Source organism: Lampetra planeri, chromosome 52 (genome assembly GCF_965212315.1).
Source record: "Lampetra planeri chromosome 52, kcLamPlan1.2.h2, whole genome shotgun sequence".
Classification (NCBI taxonomy): Eukaryota; Metazoa; Chordata; class Hyperoartia; order Petromyzontiformes; family Petromyzontidae; genus Lampetra; species Lampetra planeri.
In genome coordinates this window covers 817724-842957 of record NC_136158.1, presented here as the reverse complement: position 1 = coordinate 842957, position 25234 = coordinate 817724, and the positions used below count along the sequence as shown (strand labels likewise).

The window sequence follows — 25234 nt, the reverse complement described above, 5'->3', positions numbered from 1 at the left end:
GACAGACGATCTCGACGCAGATGACGCTCACATGGACGTGGACCAGCTTACTGTCTCAAAAATAATAATCATAATCATGACCCCTTTTGTATGTTGAACTTCTTTCGCACCGTACGTAGCCAACCGTGCTGATCGGAGGTCCAAGCGCAACGACGAGGCCTGTTCAGTTTAACCTGCGGGTGTTGTCCAGAGCTTGCAGAGAGAAAGAGAGAGAAGCGTTTGACAGTCCCCCACCCACCACTCTGAGATGTCCCCCCCACACCACCAAGACAAAGATCCCCCCTGTAGCCTTCACAGACTGTTGGTGCAAGTGCTGTTAGGGAGCACCCATGAAGGCCGGCACGGCACTCGAGGCAGTGGGTGGTGGCCAGCACCACGCCCGGCCACCTTTATCTTCCCAGCGGCAATGTTTACGCAGTGCACCAGGTACTCATTTGAGGCTGAGTCAACCTAGGGGAGGCTCAGGAGCAGTTCAGATAATGACATCTGCGTTACGGGTTGCGCGTCCCTTAATTAATCGGCCAATTCCACGTTGTCGTCCGTCTGTGCAGAGGTTAAAGAACTGGGTGGCTCGCGAGAAGAAGCGATGTAAACTCTACGAGAAGGACGCCAAGAAGGAGCGGAATCGGAGGAGAGACATGGTACGCACACTCGCACATGTACACACAAAGACAAAGATCCCCCGCGTAGCCTTAGCAGGCTGTTGGGACAAGTGCCGTTAGCGAGCACCTTATGAAGGCCGGCACGGCGCACGAGGGGGTGGGTCGCCGGCACCACGCCCGAGTGGCGGTGTATATTTCACACCGCACCAGGTACTCGTTTGACGCCGTGTCACGTCACGTGAAGAGCTGTACAGCTCAGTGGGCCTTACCTGGCGCAGTAAAAAACATTTAGTTTTAGTTCTGTGTCTCGGGTATATTCCGTCTGTCTCGTTCGTGTGAGCGACCTCGGTCCGTCTCGTCAGCTCTGTCTCCCGCATTGGGGGACTCGGTGACGCCGTTGGCCGCTCGTTGCAGAGAGGGGGTCGCCGTTTGAACCCAGCGGCCTTCACCTGCTTGTTGCCGCGGGGGTGAGGGGGGTGGGTGGTGTACGTTGACCGTAAAAATACCGCGGCATGCGCCGTGACGTCGTTTGCAAGGCTCGGTCCGTCGTGTGCCGTTGTCACACTCCAGGTTTTCCAAAACCTGAAATATGTCACCGTATGATAGGTTGCAATCATAGCCCCCTCCTGAAAAAGAGTCTTGAGACTCGCCGAGGCTTTTCTAGGTAAGCAAAGCTCAATAATAAGAATATTAACAATCGAGTCAATTGATCGTGACATGCCCGTGCGTGCGTGTGTGTGCGTGTGTGTGTGTGCGCTCGTGTGTCACCGCCGTGCCTTCAGACCAAGGAAGCGAAGCGTCTGCGCGTGTTCTTCGAGGAGTACGACGATGACCGGGACGACCCCAAGTACTTCATGTGAGTGCATCCACGCCTCGCGCTCTTGTGTGCGCACGTGTGTGTGTGTATGCATTGCCATGTAATGTAATACTGTGGTCTGGCGGTTAGCGCGCTGCGCTACGAACCAGGCGACCCGAGTTCGATTCCCACTCACGGCCAACATCAGTGACGATTATCTGAACCGTTCGTGGTCCTCCCCTAGGTCGACTCAGCCTCAAACGAGTACCTGGTGCGGTGTGTAAAAATCACCACTGGGGAGACAAAGGCGGCCGGGCGTGGTGTTGGCCACTCACCCCCTCTTGTATCATGCCGGTCTTCATATGTGCTCGCTTAACAGCATTTGTTCTACCAGTCGGTTAAACGTTAGACGTGTTGAGAATGGGGCTCACACAGAGACCCGTAGATTCACGTAGAGACCCACAGACTCGCACAGACACACTTAGATTCACACAGAGACCCACGGACACCCATGGATGCACACAAACACCCCCATAGATTCACACACAGACCCCATAGACTCGCGCTTAGGTTAGGCTAGCTACAGAGAGATGCCACCGGTGCAGAGCTGACGGAGTACAGACTCCTCTACTTACGAAGGAGTTATATTCCAGAGATTTGTTCCTCGGTCGAATGTTCGTAAGTGGAGCAGTCATTTCACAGGCAGACCGAGAGTGAGATGGGAGCGGGATACGAGGACGGCTGTGCGACGAGAGACGAGGCAGAGAGGAGAAGGGCGTGGTGAGTCGTCGGGGCTCTTGGCTAAAAAGAAGCGGGTAGGAGGGATGGGGGGGGATGACGAGCAGGAAGGAGGTTGCCCACGCACGCTGCAGCAGCGTAATGCACATCGTCCCCTCCCGCTCTCACGTCCCATGGCCCCCCCTCCGCTCACCACGCATCACGTCGCCCCTCCCCCCCCCCCCCCTCGTGCTCCCAGGGGCAACGCGCTGGCCAAGCGTCTGTGGGAGCGCGAGAAGGAGCTGGAGTCGGACGAGAGGGACCGCTGGCGCGAGCGCGAGGAGCTGCAGGAGCTGCGGCTCAGGTTCATCCGCGAGGGTCGGCCCGACCCCGACGGGGACATCCTCAGGGTGAGTGTGGGGTCGTCGCCACCCCCGCTCCCCCCCCATCGATTCCACTCCGTTCGAACGATGTGCGTACGTGTATGTCGTTGGAACGGAATCGGAAGAAAAACTGATGACGTACAATCGTCGCAGCTCTACAACCGCGTCAACGCTCGCCCAGCCACCGACTGACTCCGCTGCTGCTGTCGCGTGCGGTGCAGATCCAGCAGATGGAGGCGCGGTGGGAGATGGACGCGAGCATGGAAGGCGGCTCCGACTCCCCCGCCGAGAACGGCGAGGCCGCCGGCGGCGTGCCGTCGGCGAGCGAGGGCCCGGCGCTCCTCCTGCCGTCCCTGCGGCCGACGCTGCGCCCCGTCAACCTCGCGCCGTCCGTGTCGCCGCACAGCGACGAGGGGGCCGCCACGGCGGCGGGGCCGGCGGCGGCGTCGACATCGTCGTCGCCCGGCAGACGACGGCAACTCGCGGCGGACGGCGGAGCCCGCATGCCCACGCACAGGGGCCTCCGTCACGGTGCGTGCCGCTGAGGGTCGGCGTACGGTTACGGTGGGGGGACACCGGGGGGTGGGAGGGGTGGGCGGGCGGGCGGGAGGGGGAAGGGGAGGGGGGCCTGGTGGATGGTGCGGGGTGTTTTTTGTAGCGATTCTCCTTCCCCAGCGCGTGGCCTCGTTGAGAATCTCCGAGCTCTCCCGTGTGGAGATTTAGCGGATTTGGCGTTGCGTTGGTGGATAGATGTTAACTACCTCGCCTGGTATCCAGGAAGTCGTTGGTTTGATCCCGACCCTGACGCCTGCTGCTGCTGTATATTTGAAGTTAGCGTCTCTCTCCCCGTGGTCGCGTGGATTTTTCTTGGGGTCCTCCGGTTTTTCTCTCATTTAGAATCAACACGTGATGATGAGCCCACTTCATTGAGCTATCATTTGTGATAACCAGGTCGCTTCTGAATAATAGCTACATAGCTCAGTGAGGCCTTACCTGGTAAAATAAAAATGGTTTATCTTGTTTTAGAGAGTCGCGTCGCGCTCACAAACGCCACGTCGGCGAATGGGGAGACTGGATTCAAGCAACGCGGTAAATGGTTGGCTACGTACAATTGTGACCGGTGCAGCCAGCGTGACAGTGTGCCATGCCGGGCCTTTTTGTGCCGTCTCCCCCCCCCCCTCCTTGTCCGTCCCCTCGCCGCAGCTTTCCCCAACGGAAGCCCCGGGCCGCTGCCGCACCACTCGTCGTCGCGCTCCCGCAGCGACGTCCGCCACCAACAACACTACCACCGCCACCACCGCCCTGGCGGCGGCGGCGGCGAGGCGGAGAACAACGACGAGGAGGAGGAGGAGGAGGAAGCTGACGAAGAGAACGACGACGACGAAGACGACAGGGGGGGCGACGAGGACGACGTCCCGACCGCCCGCGCGGACGCCTACCACGCCGGCAGGGGTCGCGGCGGCGCCGCCGCCGGCCCCTCGATCGGCGCCGTGCCGTCGCCGATCGAGCGGCTGCTGGTGAACCGCGCGATGGAGCGGCGCGTGGGGCGGCCGAGCGGACGCCCGGCGCCGTACGGCACGGCCGCCGACGACTCGCCCGTGGGGCTGCCGTCGTCGATAGACTCCTCGGCCGAGGACGAGGCCAGGGCGGCCGGCGGCGGCGGAGGCCTCCGGTGCGGCGGGCTCGGCGGCGCCGGAGACGACGGGGGAGGTGGCGCCGAGGAGGCGGCGCGCGTCTCGGAGGAGGAGCGCAGGCGGCATATCAAGACCCTCATCGAGAGCATCCCCACCTCCAAGTCGGAGCTCTTTGCCTACCCGCTCGACTGGAGCATGCTGGACCCGGTGCGAGCGACGCTCCTGTTACCGCCCGCCCCGCGTAATCGTCGTCGTCGTCGTCATCATCAGCGTTGTCATCGTCGTCATTGTCATCATCAGCGTCGTCATCATCATCATCGTCATCATCAGCGTCGTCATCTTCATCGTCATCGGCAGCGTCGTTATTGCACATACCTTACAGTGGATATCCATTACCGGTTGGGTTATTCATAGGGTAATCAACAATGCCACAGTTGGCTACGTACGGTGCGAAAGAAGTTCAACATAAATCACGACCATGGTCGTTTCAACAGCAACGGAATCGGCCGTATTGGTTGGATGGTCTGGAACGTAATTATCATCATCATAGTCATCCTCTTCGTCATCATAGTCATCATTTTCAGCATCACGTATTTTCTAATGAGCTAATGACAGTGCAAGTCTCGACAAATAAGCGGCCTCCAGAAAGCCGTGTTGAGCTGTTTGTGAGACGAATCGGTGATGCGCCTTGCTAGGGAGCAATGCGTTGAATATAAAACCACGAACAAAGGACGGTTAGCCCCTCAGCAGGGTTGGGCCTGGGTGGGCGACCACCACCTTGCATGCCAGCGTGTCGTAGGCAGCCGTGGGTCTGTGTTGCGCGCCGGTCAGCAGAGTGCATTGTTGTGCTGTGCTTCTATGCTCCTACGTCTGTGCTGCCCGCGTTCATACTGTCAACTGTCCCCCTCGACCCGCACGGCGTGGGGAGGCCCTCGTCCGGCAGTGGATTGACAGAAGGGGCTGTAAACGTACGCAGGTGAAAGTCGAGCGTTGGGGCCTTGCGTCATCGTTGTCCTTCTCCTCCTCAGCGGCTGTACATGTAACAGAGGCGGTTGAGCCAGATCATTGAGTCGGGAGTAGCGGGGGATGCGACATCACTGCGATGGTGCACTCCCCTACGCGCGTGCGTTTGTGGATCGGCGCGTTGAGTCCGTTGGAAGACTCGACGCGCCGATTTGCGGACGACAGCGTTTCCACCATTGGAACCTCCTTTGCCAGTAGTAAAATATGATAATTATTTTTTTACCCTTTTATCTGGAAACAAAACTGACACCTTTTTTTACAAGGACTCATGTTTGCATTGACCACAATACCTGCGGTCAGAATGCATTCGAGAGCTCTCATACTCTGATGGTGCATTGTCTTTGAGTTGTGTGCGTCTTTTGGCGTCATCTGGTCCAACACCATGTGAGACTAAGAAAAGCTGTCTCGGGTGTGGACCAATCAACTTCAAGGACAGTGCATACATTATCAGAGTTGTGTTTTTTTGTTTGCATTCTGACCGCAGGTATTGTAGTCAATGCAAACATGACTCCTTGTAAAAAAAGGTGTCAGTTTTGTTGCCAGATAAAAGGGTAAAAAAACCAATTATCAAGACAGCGTTTCCGTTCGGAGCTCTTCGTTCGTGGGAAACTGTGCAACGAACCGCCCCGTGACGGACGTCAGAGCCCCCCCCCCCCCCCCCCCGCTGACCATCGCACAACGACTGCGCTGCCGACATCTCTTCAGTTCACTCGCTCATTATCCGCGCGAGCGTCGCTGCTCCCCCCTCACAAGTCCTGCGGCTCTGGAGATTTGTTTTCGTCGCGTGGCAGTCAAAGCGGCCGGCGTCTTCTTTCAACGCGATCATTGGTTCGCCGGACGGGCTGAGGCCATCGGCTTGCCGCGACTGAAACTCCGGTTTAGTCGCGGGCGGCTGAAACGAATTTAAATCCAGGATTTCAGCGGTTGCCGGTGTTGGCACCGTGTTTCTTCGCGGAGGAGCCGTTATGAACCCCCTTGAACCGTTCGGTCGGCCACATTCTGAAGATGTTAACATTTGTGTGCGCGTGCGTGCGACGATCCACCGCCCCACGTAAACAAACCTTCACGACAGGAAACCCTGCAGGCAGGGTTTGCAGGGTCAACCAATCGGTGAAGGATAAACAAGAGTTTGAGAACAAACTGAACAGGTGGTCATATATATAGTCTTTCGGTAAAGTCGCATAGATAGGACTTTACCGAAAGACCCAAAGAATATGAATTCCTGCAGTCACGAAAGCTTTTAAGTCAAGGTGGTCATATCACAAAGGGCAAAATAAACCAATGTTAGGGAGACAAAGACAGTCAGGCGTGGTGCTGGCCACCCACCCCCTCGTGTGCCGTGCCAGCCTTCAAAGGAGCTCGCTAACAGCACTTGCCCCAACAGTCTGTTAGGGCTACACTGGGGAGCGGGTGGAATCTTTGCCTTTGGTTGCCCACCAAAGATATTTGGGAGGCCTATTTGGCGGTCGGTAAGGAACATGTTCCGCATTCATGCTGTGGCTGGATCAGGCTGGGACTGGCGAGTACGAGTGTGGGGGGGGGGGGGAGCGTCATTTGGGAGCCGCGCGTCAGTCGTTGGGTCGGGTGTGCCGCCCGCGGTCTCGTCGACTGAGCTCGGCGCCTCCCGCGTCGCCGTGATTCATCGCGGCGATCCCGGGGGGGGAGGTATCTGTCGGTGACGGTCATCGCCTCCTCCGGCCCGCGCGTCGGGTGTCCCCCGTCGCGTGCTCGAGTTATATTTGCTGCGGAGTTGAGCGGGGGGCGGGGCCGACTTGCTACGATTGGATACGAATGAACCGACGCGTAGTGGGTTGATGCACGTATCAAAAACTAAAAACACGCTTCGCGTCAAATTTGGTTCTGTGCATACGTTGGCTGAATTGGCGAACTCCGTCCGTTGGGACGGTCATGCGGACGGCGTCGGCTCTCGGCGGCAGAGTGGGTGGGAAGGCTTAGCGGCCCGAGTTCGGTTTGCGCTCACGGCCAACAATCGGCGACGAATATCTGAACTGGCACCGGGCCTCCACAAGGTCAACTCGGCCTGACACAAGTACCCATTGCGTTGTGCTGTGGTAAGCGTCGGCATCGGTGAGACAAAGGCAGTCCCAGGGCGCGGTGTCGGCCAGACCACCCCCACGTGCACCGTGCCGGCCTAAATAGCCGTTCGCTGACAGCACTTGCTTCAACAGCGTTATATTTTTTGCGTGCGGTCGTGCAGAAGCTGATGTCGCGCCGCATCAAGCCGTGGGTGAACAAGAAGATCGTGGAGTACATTGGCGAGGAGGAGCCGACGCTGGTTGATTTCGTCTGCACCAAGGTGTGAGGGATGTGAGGGAGGGGGTGTGGGGGCTGATGGGGGGTACAGGCTTTGTGTGGGGGCAAGAGTGGCGTTGGCTACGCCACACCTCCACCGCCATCGTCAACGACGCTCGTCACCTAAAGGCCCGTACGGGGACATTCTCGTGTGTGTGTCTGTGTGTTTGCGCGTGTGTGCGCCAACGCACGCGTGTGTGCGTCTGTAGTCACACTTGTTTACGTGCCAGTGTCGTGGGGATCGATGGCGTAGCGCGGCGACCCAAGTTAAATTCCTTCTGGCGGACGCTGACGGTGGCGAATAATTGAAACCGATTCTGGGCCCCTCCCCTGGGTCGACTCGCACGAGGCCGAGTCGGCCTGTCGCGCTGTGCGGTGACGAAAGGCGGCCGGGCGTGGTGTTGCCCGGCCACCCACCGCCCCTCGTGCGCGGTGCCCGGTCTTCGTCGGCGCGTCGCTCGCCAACTGCACTCGCCCCAACGGCCTGTTGAAGGCTACGTTGGCGTGCGCGAACGCACGTGTGGTCGCGCGCGTGCCTCGCCGCTGCCGTTTGCATCATTGACTCGCATTTTTCCGTGTTTTGTTCCACCTCCCTCCTCCCATATCCTAGCTTCTGTCGCACAGCGCGGCACAGAGCATCCTGGACGACGTCACGATGGTGAGCGGCGTGCCCCAGCCTCCTCCACCCCCCCCCACTACCCCCCTCCCCCCCCTGCTTTCACTTGCCTGTGGTGGCTCTCAATGGGCATAATTGCACAGGCCCCCCCCCCCCCAAAGCCACCCCCAAGGGCCCCCCACGGCTAAACCCTCCCAAGGCCCCCCTGATTTCAAACCACTTCCACTTCCTGAATCTTCCTTCTGAGCACCGCTCCTCCCGTAGTCGTCTCTTCCCACCCCCCTCCCAGCTATATCAGAGAATCAGAAACCTTTATTTAGCCTGGAGGAATCCGATGAGCTGTGGAGCTCTGAATACAAATCCACGTTATATCAACGTTGTAATCGAGATTTAAATCATTATCTTCTCATTATGATGCTCATTCTCCCGCAGGAAAGCCTCGCCGAGTCTCATGACTCTCAGGAGGGTCCTGCCAAGTTTTTAAAGGTGGTTGGGGGGCAGGGGGGAGTGAGGTGGGAACCAAATACAGCGATTTTCAGGCGTTGGTAGTTTGATCAAATGTTGACGTTCGGACAATGACGCTGGCACATAATTGGCCTGCCCTTACGGCTGATGTCATGGGATCGTCATCGTCCGTCGTGAAGCAGACGGCGCGTTGTTCTTCACGTAGCCCGGCGCCTGGGCCCCTCTCCCGCCCTTCGGCCACCCTGGTGCAGTTGCACCGCCTGCGCGCTCTGCAACTCCGCCACCGTTAACGTGCAAACGTTGCGCTTCGGCTGGTGCCGCCGCCGACGAGGTTGAAAACGACAAAAAATTTAACGAAAACAACGGATTCGTGACCCCGCCCCGAATCGTGACGGTCGCCTTCCATCGCGGTCGTTACGGTAACCGCATCGGTACCGGTGTTGCCGTCAAGGAGGAGCCGGCCAATCCCCTGCCATCTCGTCTAATGCTCTGCCCTTGTTCTGTTTCCCTCAACCCCCCTCCCTCCTCACCGTGGCAGATTCTGGACGAGGAGGCTGAAGGCTTCGTGTTAAAGATGTGGAGGCTTCTCATCTACGAGACGGAAGTTCGTAAGATGGCGGTGCTCAAATGATGGCCGCCCCCCTTCCCTGCCCCCCCCCTTCCTAACTCCTCTGCTCACGTCCATTCCTTACGGTTGTCCTTCGCCGCCAAGTGTCCCTGTGTTTCGTACGCGGACTAAATCACCCTTCCCAGCGTCCACGTTTATCATGAGGAGGAGACGCCCACCCGCCCGCCCGGCGCACTTGGCCGCCTCGTGCGGCCCGCAGCCCACGGGAAGGGCCGTGGCACCCCCTCAAGCGGGAGTCCAACTTGACCGACCGCACAGAGGGGAGGGGTTGTCGCTCTTGGCGAGACCGAGGAATCGAAACTGAATCGTCTCGAGCCCTCGTTTTGTTTTCGTATTTACGACATAACTCTTTTTTGACTTGTTGTAAATATTGTTTGTAATCAGTGTAGAGTGATATAAAAACTGAGAGCTTGGTTTAAGAAATGGGTGTTGTGTGTGTTTTGTTGCAAGCGTTTGGGTGTGTACGTATGTGTGTATGCGTGTGTGTGCGTGTGATCTGGACAGTCCTATCGGTGAGCTCCTCCGACAGGCAAGGCTGGGTCATGTAGCCCGCATGCCCAGCCACCGCATGCCTGAACAGCTTTTGTTCGGCCGGATAGAGGGGGCTAGACTGGCGCGGTACGGGCTAGAGAAGAGATGGAGTGACGTGGTACAGGAGGACGTGGAGCTGAGTGGACTTGCCGATGACTGGTACCAGCGGTGTCAAGATCGGCCTCAGTGGAGGAGGCTCGTGAAGGACGCTACTGGGCAGTTGGAGGCAGTCGCCCTCCGAACAACAACGGAGGGCGGAGGAGTGACGCTCACAACGAGCGGAGTGCCGGGTGGCTAAAACACAGCAAGTTGGCACAGTAGGGGGCACAGGTGGTGCATCTCAGTTGACCCATGGCACCTGGGTCTGCCCCGTGACATGCCAGCAGGCGTTTGACACTTCACATGGCCTTAACGTGCACATAGCCTGGCACAAGCGCTGTGGTGACGTCACTGCCACTTCATGGTGAATGGCGGTTGTTGTGAGGAGAGGGAGGGCGGTGGTGGGTCAGTGCTCCGCTCCAAATGCGGCAACCCGAGTTGGATTCCCGATGAGCACGACGCTCGGCTACGTACGGTGAGCAAGAAGTGCGACGTGTACAACATACGACATGCATACACCATACAACATGCATACAACATACAACGCGGCTGGCGGCGCGAACTCACTCGGACGCACCGTCTGCACCTCTGACTTCCACCGTCATTTATTCCCACCGCGATTGACACCATATCATTTGTTAATTCCCAATCACTGCACGGGGTCGCCCCCTTGGAGGCGATTCTAAAGATTCCAGCCCTCACCACTCGCCGCTAATCACAAAATCGCTTTTAATAATAATCCACTAAATCCCATGGACTCGCTTGCACCCCCCCCCACCGTCTTGCGGTTCCACCAAAGCCCCCCCCATGTCAAAGCTACGCGAATCGCTGGTCAACCCAGGCCACTGCATGTATGTATGTTTAACTTCTTTTGTAGTGTTTAGTAGTCTATGGGTAGCATTAGTCTATGGGTAGCATTAGTCTATGGGTAGTGTTAGTCTATGGGCAGTCTGTATGTCGAACTTATTTCGCTCACCCTACGTGCTAATCGCAGGTGCGTGGGGAAGAACAGCAAACTTTGTCTCCTGCGATCCAGCGCTTTGGGAGCGAAGAGGTGACGGTGACTCGCCCCCACACCTGCCGGAGGTGTGTGGGGGGGTAGCGTCTTCAGTTGCCTTGGGACCCTGAAGTTCAATCCAGTTGCCGAAGAAGCTCCCGGCGAGTGTGGAGCTTAAACGTCGGACATCGTGCCGAACAACGCGCGGGAACAACCTGAAGACGAATCGGGAAGAGTTAAACACGACTCCGCGTAAAAAAAAAGAAAATTCACCGTGCCACCTAAGAACGTCACCCCCCAGCCCCCTTCCCCCTCCGCCGGCCTCCTCGTCGTAGTCACAGCTGCTTGTAATCGGCGCGGAAGCCCGCGCCGGTCACTGAGCCGTCGCTCACGAGGACGAGGAGGAGACGGCGCGATGTCGCCGTGACGACGGGGGGCGGCAGCGCGCGCCCGCAGAAGGTGGCGAGCGGGAGGGAGGCCGCGTCCGCGTCCCAGCCCTCCCAGAGCGACACGCGGTCGAACACGCAGCCCACCGACGCCTCCACGTCCAGCGCAGAGATGGAGAGGCCCACGCGACGACCCTCAGCAACCTCGATGTACCTGTGGGGGGGCGGGGTGGGGGGAGAGGTGTGAGGGCACCACGGTGGCTAGGAGATGTTAACTACCTCGCCCGGTATGCAGGAGGTCGTGGGTTCGATCCCGACCCTGACGACGGCTCCCCATGGTAGAGTGGATTTTTCTCCGGGTCCTCTGGTTTTTCACTCCCCGTTAAGAATCAACATCACGCGTTTAGAGTATTTGGCTGCTATAAATGTCCCCGTGATGATGATAAGTCAATTCGTTGAGCTATCATTTGTGATAGCCAGGTCACTGTATAGCTCAGTGGAGCCTTGCCTGGTAAAATACAAAAATAGTTTAGTAGTAGTTAGTATTAATTAGTGAGGGATGCGAGTGGCATTGTCCATCACGTACACCTACGTGTCACCCGAAGTGGTTGTCGGCCCTTCTGTTGTCCGTCGTGTGAACCCTTGAGTCGCCCCTTAACGGCAGCGGCAATCGGGTCTGGGTCTATGCACGGCTCATTCTAGGGTCAAGAGTTTGAGTTTGTCTCGGCTCGGACGCAGGGCACGTGGTAGGGTCGGGGTTGGAGTCGAGGTCCGCATGGGGGTTACGTACCAGGCGCACACTTGGTTCGTGGGGTACGGGCTGGGGTAGCTGGGGCTCTGTAGGGTCCCCGACGATCCGTTCAGAAAGCCCCCGCACTGCAGGGCTGGGGTCCGGGAGTTCGGGGGTTTGGGGCAGGAGGGAGGCAGGGAGACGGGGAGGTTCTCACTCAAACCGAAACCTCACACGTCCGCCGTCACATTTCTACAATTCGTCGAGATCGTCAGCGCGAGATCGTTCCACTTCCCGACGACCTTTGCCGTCTCTCGTGGAACCCCCACGCACGATGCGCCGACCCATCCGCCTCCGGGCGCACGTCCCCGATTCCGTCGCTCCGTCTCCGGCGGTGGTCGCCGTTCTCGACGCGTTCCGTTTCTCGGCTGCCGTGGCGTCTCCTGGCCAAGCCCCCCCCCCCCCCATCACCGCGCCTCTCCCATCACCCCCCCCCCCCCAACACCCCCCCCCCCCAACACTTATTTTCTTTACAGTCAAAATATCCAAATTAAAAATCTTACCGTTCTATCGTATTACATGCGTCACCTCTTGTGAAAATGACACATTTGTCTTTTTTTGCACTTTAGATGTTCTGTAGTCGGTTGGCTTGAGGCCGCACCTGCGTCGCTACAGCGATGCTGCTGCCTGCTGCTCGTATTAGATTTTTTTCGATGCTTTATTTGAATAAACAGGATAATTTTACCTCTAGGCCCCGCCCAGTTATTCCTTAGACCCGCCTGCTTATTCATCAGGCCACGCCCACATTACTCACGAGGCCACGCCCACATTACTCATCAGGCCACGCCCACATTACTCATCAGGCCACGCCCCTCGCGTCTTTCCTATTTAGGGCCTGCCCCCTCTTCTTCAGGCCCCGCCTCTTCGTGTTCAAGCCCCGCCTGGCAGGACACGCGGAAGCCCCAAGTATGGAAGGATCATCCCAGGTGGCTCCAAAAACCCTGGCGCACGGCTACAGGGAACGATCTCGAACCGAATTTGGCACCCGCAACCCAGATCCGAACTCAGAAAACGCTAAGATTTTTTCTTTTAAGTGTCAGTTCTATCCGAGCCACCCCTCCACTCCTTTACTTCGGATAATCGGGAGTTGACCGAACCGCACCCCCCTTTCCGCAACCCGCCGAAATCGGCGCACCACCTCGTGCTGGCCGGATGACGGCAAAGCCCCGGCTCACCGGCGGTGCTGAAGGAGGCGTTGAACCCTCGGCCCGTGACGGAGCCGTCGGAGGAGAAGGTGACGAACAGCTGGCGGTCGCCGGGGGCGACGATAGCGCCGGGGAGGGGAGGTGCGGTGCCGCACACGGAGGCCAGCGGCACGGAGCTCGCGCCGTCGGCCCAGAGCCTCACGGCGTCGTAGGGGCACGCCGGGCCCGGCTCCACGTCCAGGTCGGAGAACGCCACTCGCGCCGCCAGCCCCACGGGCACCTGCCGGGAGCAACCGCGCCGGGTCGGGAGGTCACGGCCGCGGCGGGCGCGGTGGGCACGGTGAGCACCGGTCCCCGGGGCGACGCGGCCCGTACTCGAGCGCGGCGGGGTGCCGCGTGTTGCGCTGCACGAGGTCGTACCGTCGCGTTGCGGGGTAGTGTCCGAGTGTTCGTGCGTTGGTGTAGCGTGGTGGTGGTGGGCATGGGGCCCGGTTGCAAGCAATTAAATGGGGGCCACCCCCCTCCCCCCCCCCCGTCCAATCAATTCATAGCCCGGAACGCCGTGCCGGCTCCGCGTTGATGCTCACTCACGCGCACGGTCCACTGGCACAGCGCGCCGTCGGGGTAGCGCTGGGGGTAGCCGGGGCTTGTGAAGGTGCCACTTGTCCCCTCCAGCAGCCCCCCACAGACTGATAGAGAAGATTGAAGGTGGAGGGCAGAGGGGGGGGAAGCAGATGGTTTGGAGAAGAGTTAATGGAGTCAACAATATGTATGTTAACCTTGCCCACATGAGTTAAGTCGGTGCCCCGTTTCAAACCTGGACACACGTCCGAACCACACGGCCGGCTGTCGCTGTCGGCGCCCTTGCAGGTGCCGGGCTCGGTGAGGCAGGAGCGCGTGCGCTGCTGGGTGCCGCCACCGCCGCACGAGACGGAGCACGGAGACCAGGGCCCCCACTCTGCCCACACGCCTGCGACACGCGACATGCCGGGGACACGGGACACGCCCGTGATGCCAGCAACACGTCACACGCGACACGGCAGTGACGTCAGTGACACGTGACACACGACACGCCGGTGACGCCAGTGACACGCGGCTCCGAAGTTTGGGGAAGCATCTATTCTTGAAACAACAACAACAATAATCAATGACATTATAATTTGTGTTCCTCTTGTTTTACCACACTCCCCATGCCCCCCGAGCCCCTAACCCTACCCCCCCCCCCCGGCCCCCCCCCCGTGAGCCCCCCCCCCCCCCCCCCGTGAGCCCTCCTCGTACCCTGCGTGCTGTTGACGGAGTAGGCAATGCGGAAGCCCCTGGCCGTGACGCTGGCGTCCGTGACGAGGCGCACCACGGCGTGGTCGCCCTCCGTGACGAAGCGGGAGCGGCTCAGGGCCTGCACGGAGCCCGGGCACAGCCTGGGTCCGGCCACGCGGACACGCGGGCACGCGGGCACGCTCGTCAGCATCGCCATCAGCAACATCATCAGCACGCTCGTCAGCATCGCCATCAGCAACATCATCAGCACGCTCGTCAGCATCGCCATCAGCAACATCATCAGCACGCTCGTCAGCATCGCCATCAGCAACATCATCAGCACGCTCGTCAGCATCGCCATCAGCAACATCATCAGCACGCTCGTCAGCATCGCCATCAGCAACATCATCAGCACGCTCGTCAGCATCGCCATCAGCAACATCATCAGCACGCTCGTCAGCATCGCCATCAGCAACATCATCAGCATGCTCGTCAGCATCGCCATCAGCAACATCATCAGCACGCTCGTCAGCATCGCCATCAGCAACATCATCAGCACGCTAGTCAGCATCGCCATCAGCAACATCATCAGCATCCCCGCCATGTCGAGACACATCAGCATCGCCAGCATGCCGCAACGGATCATTAGCATCATCAGCATGACGTTATCAGCAGTAGAATAATCAGCAGCCTCGTTAGCATCAGCAGTATGATCATCATTCCTGCATAGGCATGTTTTCTCTAGGGGTCCTGTATTAGGGGGTGTTATCGGTGTCCTTTATTAGGGGGTGTTATAGGGGTCTTATCCTGGGGGCTGTTATAGGGGTCCTCTACTAGGGCTGTTATAGGGGTCCTCTACTAGGGGTGTTATAGGGGTTCTGTACCGTGCCCCTGCCGTGTCTGCGCCCTGCGTGCGGATCTCGACGTAATCAAAGGAGCAGTAGGAGACGCTCTCCAGCGACGCGTCCTCCACGTACAGCGTCACCGTGCCCCCGGGGGGGGCCTGGGGGGTGGGAGGGGGTAGGGACAGGGTGGGGGTGGGACAGGGTGGGGGTGGGACAGGGAGATATTTATGGAGGGCCTAGAGGCGGCCGGCTCATCCCAAGCCTCCGAGCAGGAGTTCGAAGCAAACGACGACCCTAAAATTATCCCGCATCCCTAACACGAGCCCAGCCCAAACCCTGCAATTAACCCTACATCTAGCAACAACTCTGACACTAACAAAGGCAAAGATCGCCCCTAGAGCCTTGATAGGCTGTTGGGGGAAGTGCTGTTAGCGAGTAGCACCAATGATGGCCGCCTAACACTGACACGAACACTGCCCATAACATTGACAATATCACTGACAATATCACTACCTTATCACTACCCCTAACACTGACAACACTACCCCTAGAACTACCCCTATCACTACCTCTAGCACCACCCCCTCCTCCACTCACCTGGACGAGCCAGACGCAGTGTGCGTTGTTGGGGTAGGCAGCCGGGTACCCGGGGGACGAGATGTATCCCTGGGTGGCGTTCAGCAGCCCGCCACAGACTAGCGCGCCGCACATAGTACAGTACAACATCGCACCGGCACAGCAGCAGCAGCACCACCACCAAACAACCAGAACAACATTGTATCGTGATAAAAAAGAATAAGAATAGGTTTGAGCCTTTCTGGAAATAAAACAAGTGTCCCATAGATACAGCTGCTCACCCCGAGATAATACCCGTCAACCCCCTATCACCTTATTACAGACCAATTCAGACCTTACTGGTCACCCCGGTGCCCTTAGAAATCTGAACGTTCATCCTACAAAGCCCCATCACAAGGGAGAAACACAAATAGACAAAAAAAAGTTTTTGCCCGTATTGAAACGGCTGTACGCTGTATGGACCTGAAAACTCAATTCCCCTGTACAAGAATACGGGGCAAACCGTACGGGTTGACAGCTTTGCGAGCTGTAAGTGCTCTGATACTTGCATCGTCTTTGTACTGTTCGCCTGTTGGCGTTCTCTGGTGGTGAGACAAGGCCATGAAGTTGGCGGCCATCTCTGGTGTAGGCCAATCAGTTTCAAAGACGAAGCAAACATTTCTAGTCACACAGCGCCGACTGCTTCACTGCAGCAGCAGTAACTGCAAGTGGACACTTAGCGCACACGCCGTTGAGCATACACACGGCTGTGTGTGTGTGTGGGTGTCGGCAGGGCGGAGGAACTGGGGCAAGGGTCATGGTAGACCTCGTGGGGAGGCCCCTGGAACCCTCTGGAGGGTTCGAGAAGGGAGGCGTGGCCAGGGCGGAGCCAGGCCGCGCCGAGGGGAATAAAAGCAGCGGAGAGCGGGGAGCTCCGGGCTGCCGGTTCCGGGAGTGGACTCGTCTCGTCGTCGCTGGCGACGCACAGTGCACATCTACTTCATGAATGGAGCCACAGCAGTGCAATTGTGGCTGTACAACCCAGACGACGGACCGCACAGCAAACCCATAGAGACCCATAGAGGCTCGTGGAGATACGAGGAGACAGACACTCAGATACATATACACATCGAGATAGACTCAGAGAGACAGACAGATACATAGAGACACAGTGATACATACTCATAGATATACACTCATAGACAGATATACAGCCTCCGTGATACACAGACATCAATGGCTATTGAGAGCCATAGAGATACATTAAAGACAAACCACAGCAGTGAGACTGTGGCCATGTAACCCACACTACGGACCGCACAGTGAACCCACTGTCGTCTGCGCTCCTTCAATGGAGGACGAGGAACAGCAAGACGACACGAACTCTCTCTGCTGATGGCGTCTCGTCGTGGCCAGAAGACCAAATGTTGAATGTTACCAGGTAAGGCCCCACTGAGCTGCGTAGCTCTTTTTCAGAAGCGAACTGGCCACAAATGACAGCTCAACGAAGTGGCCTATCACCACGTGGAAATGTACAGCAGCCAAATACTCTAAAAGCATGCGTCTAAAATGTGGAGGGAAAAACCGGAGGACCAGGAGAAAAATCCACGCGACCACGGGGAGAGAGACACGCCAACTCCAAATTCACAGGTGTCAGGGTCAGGATCGAACCCACAACCTCCTGTATACCAGACGAGGTCATTAACCTCCCGCCACCGTGGCAGGATGTTATAGTCTACCCTTGCTGTCATGTTGTCTGCCATCATCGCACATCGCGCAGCAGAAACCCCACAGCGCAGATCACAGCATCATCACACATCGCAGGAGCATCATCACACCCAAGCCTGGCTGCGTGAACACGTCCTGGCACAGGTCTCCCGTGAGTCCGTGCGGGCAGAGGCAGCGATCGCAGCCCGGAGCAGGGATCCCACCGTACAGACACGGCAGGGAGCAGTCTCCTGCACGGGGCAGGGCAGAGGGGGACATGGGTGAAGGGGGACATCATTGAGCGATGGAGGTGATTGAGGGAGTGGGTGGGTGAGTGGGTGAGTGAGCAAGTGAGTGGGTGGGTGCGCGTGTGGGGCAAGGGTGGCACAGTCGGGTTTTTTACAATCGGGTTTAATTGTCTTTTAATATTAAACCCGATCATCTGAGATTGGGAGAAATCCGGTTTAATTGGTTCTAATTTCAGTAGCGCACTTTGCCAACTTCTCAACGATGGGCTTCATCCATTCCAAGCTCAGGAACTCACTGGCGCCCACGATTGTGGAGGAGAAGCTCGTGTTCATCAAGACCAACCTGCACGCCGCATTCTACGACTACCCCGTGCCCGACGCCCCCCCCCCCCCCCCCCGAGTACGATAGCAGCACCGACGAGGAAGCAGCCTAAGCCTTGGATCAAAGTTTCGTATTCATTAAACCAGGTGTTAATTCCCCGAAATCGGGTTTAATTGTATTAAAGAAAAAACCCGATGCCTGCCGCTGGAAAAATCGGGTTTTTTCCACCCATGATGTGGGGAGCTCACGGCCAACACCAGTGACGATTATCTGAACCGGTCCTGGGCCTCCTCCCGAAGGGGTCGAGCGTGGTGCTGGCCACCCACCCCCTCTTGTGCCGTGCCGGCCTTCATAGGTGTTCGGTAACCGTACTTGTCCTAACAGTCTGTTAAAAAAACTATATGGGGGATATTTGTTTTTTAATCAGTGGGTGAGCGGCTTGGTGAGATTGTGTAGGTGAGTGAGTGTCTTGTTGCAGCCTGTAGTGTGGTGGATGAGATGAAACGGTCTGGTAGACTGACTCCTCAAGATGGGTGTAGGAATCAGAGTGAAGCTCACGGGAACAAGTAACCATGGTGATAGCGATGTGTGATTGACCGAGTGGGTGGGTATATAAGAGATCGAGTGGCTAGCCGGCCTATGATCCATCCTGAGTTTCACCAGATTGGATTGTGCGAGGAGCTCAGACATCCTTAAAGTATCCGGACACATCGTCCATCGTTGGCTCGGTCATGAAGCCTGCATTCCCAGCCAACACATGGCCAAGCAGCTTCTGTTTGGCTGGATCGATGGGGCTCAACGGGCTAGAGAAGATATGGGCTGATGTGGCACAGGAGGAGGTGGAGCCGAGTGGACTTGCTAAGTACTGGGGAGACAAAGGCGGCCGAGCGAGCGTATTGTTATCAACCAACCACCTCATGTGCCGTGCTGGCATTCATAATTTTATTTTTTATCAGGTAAGGCCGATTGACCTGTATAGCTCATTTTCATAAGCGACCTGGCCACAAATGATATCTCAACGAAGTGGCTTATCATGTGAAAATGTATAGCGGCCAAAGACTCTAAACGCGTGTTTCTAAATATGGAGGCAAAAACCGGAGGCTCCGGAGAAAATGCACGTGACCACGGGGAGAGAGACGCAGACGCAGACTCCAAATATACAGGCGCCAGGGTCGGGATCGAACCCACGACCTCCTGTACACCAAGCGAGGTCGTTAACATCTCGCCACGGAGGTGCCCCACACAGCACTTGCCCCAACAGTCAGTCGAGGCTACACGGGGGACATTTGTCCTTGTGCCCCTACCGTGACAGTTGTAGATGATGTTGGCCAGCTTCACGTCGAGGAAGCTGAGCCCCTCCCTCTGCCCGATCCACCCTCCCTTCTCCGGGTCCTTCACCTGGATCGTCTCACTCACGCCGTCCTTGGAGAACGCCTGCGCACGTGACCCCGACACCACGTCACATGTTCACAAGTCAACATGCCGCCGCGTCGCCATGTCAACAAATAATAATACTCATAATGATGTACATGTGTAAGGCGGCACATATTTAATCCGTCGATCCCAATGTGCCCCCGGTGTGTGGAAACCAGGAAATAAACTGAACCTGCAGGGTTCACGGTCAAAACTAGGAGGTAAAGACCTCTTTAAAGAGTAAATTAAATGCTTGTTTACTCAGGAAAAAAGCCTCACAGAGTCTCAAGACTCTTTATATGGGAGCGTCCTGCCAATAACTCAAAGTATTGGACGATGTTGCCTAATTCTCGGTGGCAAGATGTTAACTACCTCGCCTGGTATGCAGAAGGTCGTGCGTTCGATCCCGACCCTGACGCCTGCTGCTCTATATTTGGAGTCTGCACGTTCTTTCCGTGGTCACGTGAATTTTCTCCGGCTCCTCCGGTTTTCCCCTCCACATTTAGAATCAACATGCGTGTAGTGGCTTTGGCGGCTATAAATTTCCACACGATAAGCCTTGAGCTATCATTTCCGGCCATCTCACTTTTGAAAAAGAGCTATATAGCTCAGTGGGCCTTAACTGGTAATATAAAAGGTTTAGTTTAGCATGTGTGTGATCCAAGCGGAGTACATTCGCAGGTACATTGTTCAGCACTGGAATGTCTTTGTCCAATACAAGTTATGTTGTACGTAATTCCTTGTGAGCTATGGAATAAAAGCTGAGAACCAGAAAGAAACCCATGCAGAACAGTGGGAGAGAACACACTTCACACTCACTCATTCTCACACACTCACACCCATGCACAACAGTGGGAGAGAACATACAAACTCCACGCAGAAAGCACCCAAGTCGGGACTTGAACCTCGGCCCCTTCCCAGTGCGAGGCACGGGCGTTGCCCCGGTGCCACCCTGCTCACCGACGGACGTCGATCAGCTGACCTCCTGGCAGTCACGCGAATTTGCCAACTGGTCCATTTTTTCAGCATTGCGATATTTTACCCAATGCCAGTTACAGCGTATGTGTTCTAGCAGCGCTACGGACAATTCCGGCTGGAATAACGCCCGGCCGGCCACGCGTCCCGTCCCGTACGTTGCGACTGTAGTGCATGACGGACTTGAGGTCGTAGGGCACCCCACGCGGATCTGTCGCGCTGTAGACGGCGAACTGGGCCAGCTGCCCGTCCTGGACGTTCCCCTCCAGCACCGAGATGAAGGCGTCGCGGTCCGGGCGGGACTGCTCGTGCACGTAGCCCACAGCGTGGCCCAGCTCGTGCGCCACTGTGCCCACCTGGGCGCGCACGGACAAAGACAAAGATCCCCCGTGTAGCCTTAACAGACTGTAGGGGCAAGTGCTGTTAGCGAGCACCTATGAAGGCCGGAACGGTACACGAGGGGGTGGGTGGCCAGCGCCACACCCGACCGCCTTTGTCTCCCCAGCGGCGATGTTTACACACCGCACCAGGTACTCATTTCAGGCTGAGTCGACCTAGGGAAGGCCCAGGACCGGTTCAGATAATCGTCACTGGTGTTGGCCGTGAGCGGGAATCGAACCCGTGTCTCCGGGTTCATCGCGCAGCCTACTAACCGCTACACTACCGCACGGACACGCACGCACGCACATGCACACACGCACGAACACACACACATGCACACACGCACGCGTGCACAGGGCATAGCGTGTGATGATCATAATGGGACGCTGCGGTGGCGAGATGTTAATTCCCTTGCCTGGTGTGCAGGAGGTCGTGGGTTTGCTTCCGATCATGACGTCTGCTGTATATTTGGAGTCCGCATCTCTCGCTCTCTCATGTTATTATCATCATCACGGTGGCAAGGAGATGTTAACTACCTGGCCTGGTATGCAGGAGGTCGTGGGTTCGATCCCGACCCTAACGCCTGCTGTATGTTTGGAGTTTGCGTGTCTCTCTTCCCGTGGTCGCGTGGATTTTTCTCCGGGTCTTCCGGTATTTCCCTCCACATTTAGAATTAACATTACACGTTTAGAGTATTTGGCTGCTATACATTTCCACATTTTAAGCCACTTCGTTGAGCTATCAAACTTCGTAAGTCGAATGTTCGTAAGTAAAGGAGTCCATGTGCTGTAAAATATATTCACACTCATCGAGCGTAGACTTCGGTGCAGTCATAAGGTTGCATTGCCCATCAAACACCATAGCTGAGTAACGCAGTGCGTTGCTGCGCTCTGATAGGCCGCGACGAATGTAAATAAACATTCTGTGACCCATCGCGATGGTTCACAGAATGAGTATTTAAATAGCACTTCAGTGTATTTATTTATTATTTTACTCCCCCCCCCCCCCATTATAATGGTAACAAATCCAAAGTTTCGTTTTGCTGAAACTTTGCACGTCGAGGTATTACCATAAATGGCCAATAACCCCTTCATATATAGAGGACCGCAGAACTTGGGGGGGAAATTTGGCACCGGCTCACCACCTGGCTTTGCCGTCTTCCCCGCTTGTCCTGTGGTTCTATCTGTCTCTCTCTCTCTCCTCTCTGCTCGAGAGCGAGCGAATGAGTAGTGCATGTTGACTGCACTTACAAGTTGCAATTACGATTGAGTTGCAAGTTGAGACTATTGCCGTTACCAACTTCGTGCGTGTCGCTCACTCACCCCCTCGCAGCCGCGGCCGATGGACACGACCTGCTCGCCCACGCCGATCATGCCCACGAAGGACCAGCACCTACACACAGGCAGCACAAGCAGGGGCAGAGATGACCATGAGGGTTGCGTGTGTGACGCTTGTGGTGATGACAGTGGTGGTAATGGTAATTGTGATTGATATTCGCGCTTATTATGACAGTGGTGGTAACGAGGATTGTAATGCTGCTGCCAATGATCATGATGATATTACTGATAATTATCATTATGATGCTCATGAAGATTATACTTCTGCTGCTACTGCTGCTCATGCTACTGCTGATGATGATCATTGTGATTCTTCCGCTACTGCTGCTGATAATTATGCAGCCGAATCCGCTGCTCATGCTACTGTTGCTGATGCTGCTGCTGGTACCGCTGATGCTGCTGCTGCTGGTACTGCTGATGATGATGCTGGTACCGCTGATGATGGTGCTGTTACCACTGATGATGCTGCTGGTACAGCTGATGATGATGCTGGTACAGCTGATGATGATGATGCTGGTACAGCTGATGATGCTGCTGGTACAGCTGATGATGCTGCTGGTACCGCTGCTGATGATGATGATGCTGGTACAGCTGATGATGATGCTGGTACAGCTAATGATGATGCTGGTACCGCTGATGATGATGCTGGTACAGCTGATTATTCTGCTGGTACCGCTGATGATGCTGCTGGTACAGCTGATGATGCTGCTGGTACAGCTAATGATGCTTCTGGTACCGCTGATGATGCTGCTCATACCGCTGATGATGATGCTGCTGGTACCGCTGATGATAATGCTGCTGGTACCGCTGATGACGACGAAGCTGGCCTCACCCGCTGAGCGGTTTCAAGGCGACGTAGTTGGAGTGGGTGACCCCGCGTAGAGCGGCCACCTCCCGGGGCAGGAATCGAATGCAGGTGTTGTCCTCCCAGCTCGCCATGGCCGCGCGGATTCCATTGAGGGCCGCTACGCCTGTGTAAGGAATAACGACAATTGAAGTCAGAACCGGCATCTTTACTTAAGACTGCGGGAGGAGAAATCCGATGAGCTATGAAGCTCTTCTCCCACAGATGTCTCCAGTATGGGGCGGGTGGGCAAGTCACAACAGGAAACAATTACAAGCACCAAACCGATAGGTGTGCAAAATAGGAAAGATGGTAAGCAAGTCACTAAATATTAATAAATAATAAATAATATTCTTGTTTTTTTCGGTAAAGTCACGTAGAAGGGAAACAATAAAAAACGCCACTTTTTTCAAATTTTCTTGTTGTGTTTTTTCACACCTGATGACGATTGCTTGTGTTGCAGTCGAAACGTCGTGAGAATGTTGTTTTATATATATTAAATTATTTTATTGTTTCCCTTCTACGTGACTTTACCGAAAGAACCAAGAATATGAATCCCTGCAGTCACGAAAGCTTTAAATCAAAAAATAATAAATCACTTAAATTATATAAGTCAGATTTATTAAGCTTGGGCAAGGCCACAACAACAGTCCCAGACCACACCAAGATAACACCACTCAGTAAGTCGCCTCTCAATGTAAATGTCACATTAACATTGAACTATCGATACGACACAGGCGAGGATGAAAGCTACAAGTTGCTCACGGTATTCGCTCATTTCTCTCGAAGGGGAGAGAGGACGACTCAAGAGGCGCAAGGAGCGACCACAGACGAGCGGGAAGGCAGCAGTCAACAATTTTGTCAAAGTTCTGCGGTCCTCTATATATGAAAGTGCTATCGGCCGATTAACGAGTGTTTACATGTGGAAAATTCCACGTTACTATGGCGGGGCGAGTCACAGGAGCAAGGGGCGATCACAGATGAGCGGGAAGGCAGCAGCCATGCGGCGAGCCGGGCGTCAACAATTTTGTCCAAGTTCTGCGGTCCTCTATATATGAAGGCGCTATCGGCCGATTAACGAGTGTTTACATGTGGAAAATTCTACGTTACTATGGCGGGGCGAGTCTATCCACTTCACTAAAGCACACATAATACAAATGTGAAACTCATGACTGCACTGTATATGCTTCATCCATAACTTTGTAGAATTATAAAGTTACAGGAAAGTGACATCGCGATAATCGTCATATTGTCACATCTCGGAAACCCTGGACGATAAATGGAAGGCGACAGAGGAGGTTACGAGTGAATCCTTGAGGAGGTTATGAGTGGATCCTTGAGGGAAACTACCTACAGAAGGTGGAGAACGGTTTGGGGAGGAATTTTGAGGTGAACCTTTCTACAGATGGTGGAGACATCTTGAGGGAAACTATCTGCAGAACAAGCAAGGTTTTGGGGAGAAATCTGAGGGAAACTTTCTACAGAACAAGATGTAGGAGGGTTGGGGGAGACATCTTGAGGGAAACTATCTACAGAACAAGGTGTACAAGGGTTTGAGGAAACATCTGAGGGAAACTATCTACAGAACAAGGTGTAGGAGGGTTTTGGGAGGAATTTTGAGGGAAACCTATCTACAGATGGCAGACACATCTTGAGGGAAACTATCTGCAGAAAAAGCGAGGTTTTGGGGAGAAATCTGAGGGAAACTTTCTACAGAACAAGATGTAGGAGGGTTGGGGGGGACATCTTGAGGGAAACTATCTACAGAAAAGGGTGTACGAGGATTTGATGAGAAATCTTGAGGGAAACTATCTACAGAACAAGGTGTAGGAGGGTTTGAGGTGAAATCTGAAGAGAAACTACTGAACAAGTGGGAGGAGGGGTTTGGGGGATAATACTTGAGGAAGGGGGTGAGGTTTGGGAGGTCCTGAGGGGTCCCCTTACTGAGCATGGGGTCCAGGCTGTAGGGCACCACTGCGAGCGGCCATCTTAGGGCGAGGTCCGAGGCGGCCTTGCGCGAGGCGCCGCCTGGGCCCCACGGAGCCAGAAGACGCGAGATCCTTGCCTCCTGCTCCAGAGTCATCATCATGTCTCCCTCCCGTACCAGCTGCCCCTTAGCCCAGCTCTTCACGCCGCTGTTGTGGTCAGCGGGACCGGGGGGCACCTTGGGGCAGAGGCCGCGGAGGTCGTCATCATCATCATCGGCATCACAGTCGGTGGGCATC

General features: G+C 56.0%; 2 protein-coding genes across 8 annotated transcripts in view; one reads left to right on the top strand and one right to left on the bottom strand.

Moving 5' to 3' along the window:
* Positions 1-9600, top strand: part of LOC144734655 (RNA-binding protein 25-like) — a 29070-nt gene extending 19470 nt beyond the window's left edge. For all 6 annotated transcript variants that reach the window (XM_078616936.1, XM_078616934.1, XM_078616939.1 and 3 more), the window contains 8 exons: positions 552-641; positions 1385-1458; positions 2375-2525; positions 2720-3029; positions 3702-4339; positions 7374-7472; positions 8079-8126; positions 9088-9600. In XM_078616936.1, the coding sequence (XP_078473062.1) occupies positions 552-641; positions 1385-1458; positions 2375-2525; positions 2720-3029; positions 3702-4339; positions 7374-7472; positions 8079-8126; positions 9088-9180 (1503 nt within the window). In that variant the 3' untranslated portion in view covers positions 9181-9600. The remainder of the gene's footprint in view (positions 1-551; positions 642-1384; positions 1459-2374; positions 2526-2719; positions 3030-3701; positions 4340-7373; positions 7473-8078; positions 8127-9087) is intronic.
* Positions 9601-10386: 786 nt separating this feature from the next.
* The window catches only part of LOC144734656 (blastula protease 10-like), a 25167-nt gene continuing 10319 nt past the window's right edge, over positions 10387-25234 (bottom strand). For both annotated transcript variants that reach the window (XM_078616941.1, XM_078616940.1), the window contains exons 2-15: positions 24954-25173; positions 22998-23136; positions 22151-22220; positions 20606-20803; positions 19364-19493; positions 17621-17740; positions 15825-15922; positions 15267-15385; positions 14404-14543; positions 13943-14095; positions 13717-13814; positions 13156-13405; positions 11981-12074; positions 10387-11404 (exon numbers count right to left, since the gene is read on the bottom strand). In XM_078616941.1, coding sequence (XP_078473067.1) covers positions 11140-11404; positions 11981-12074; positions 13156-13405; positions 13717-13814; positions 13943-14095; positions 14404-14543; positions 15267-15385; positions 15825-15922; positions 17621-17740; positions 19364-19493; positions 20606-20803; positions 22151-22220; positions 22998-23136; positions 24954-25173 — 2094 coding nt within the window. In that variant the 3' untranslated portion in view covers positions 10387-11139. The remainder of the gene's footprint in view (positions 11405-11980; positions 12075-13155; positions 13406-13716; positions 13815-13942; positions 14096-14403; positions 14544-15266; positions 15386-15824; positions 15923-17620; positions 17741-19363; positions 19494-20605; positions 20804-22150; positions 22221-22997; positions 23137-24953; positions 25174-25234) is intronic.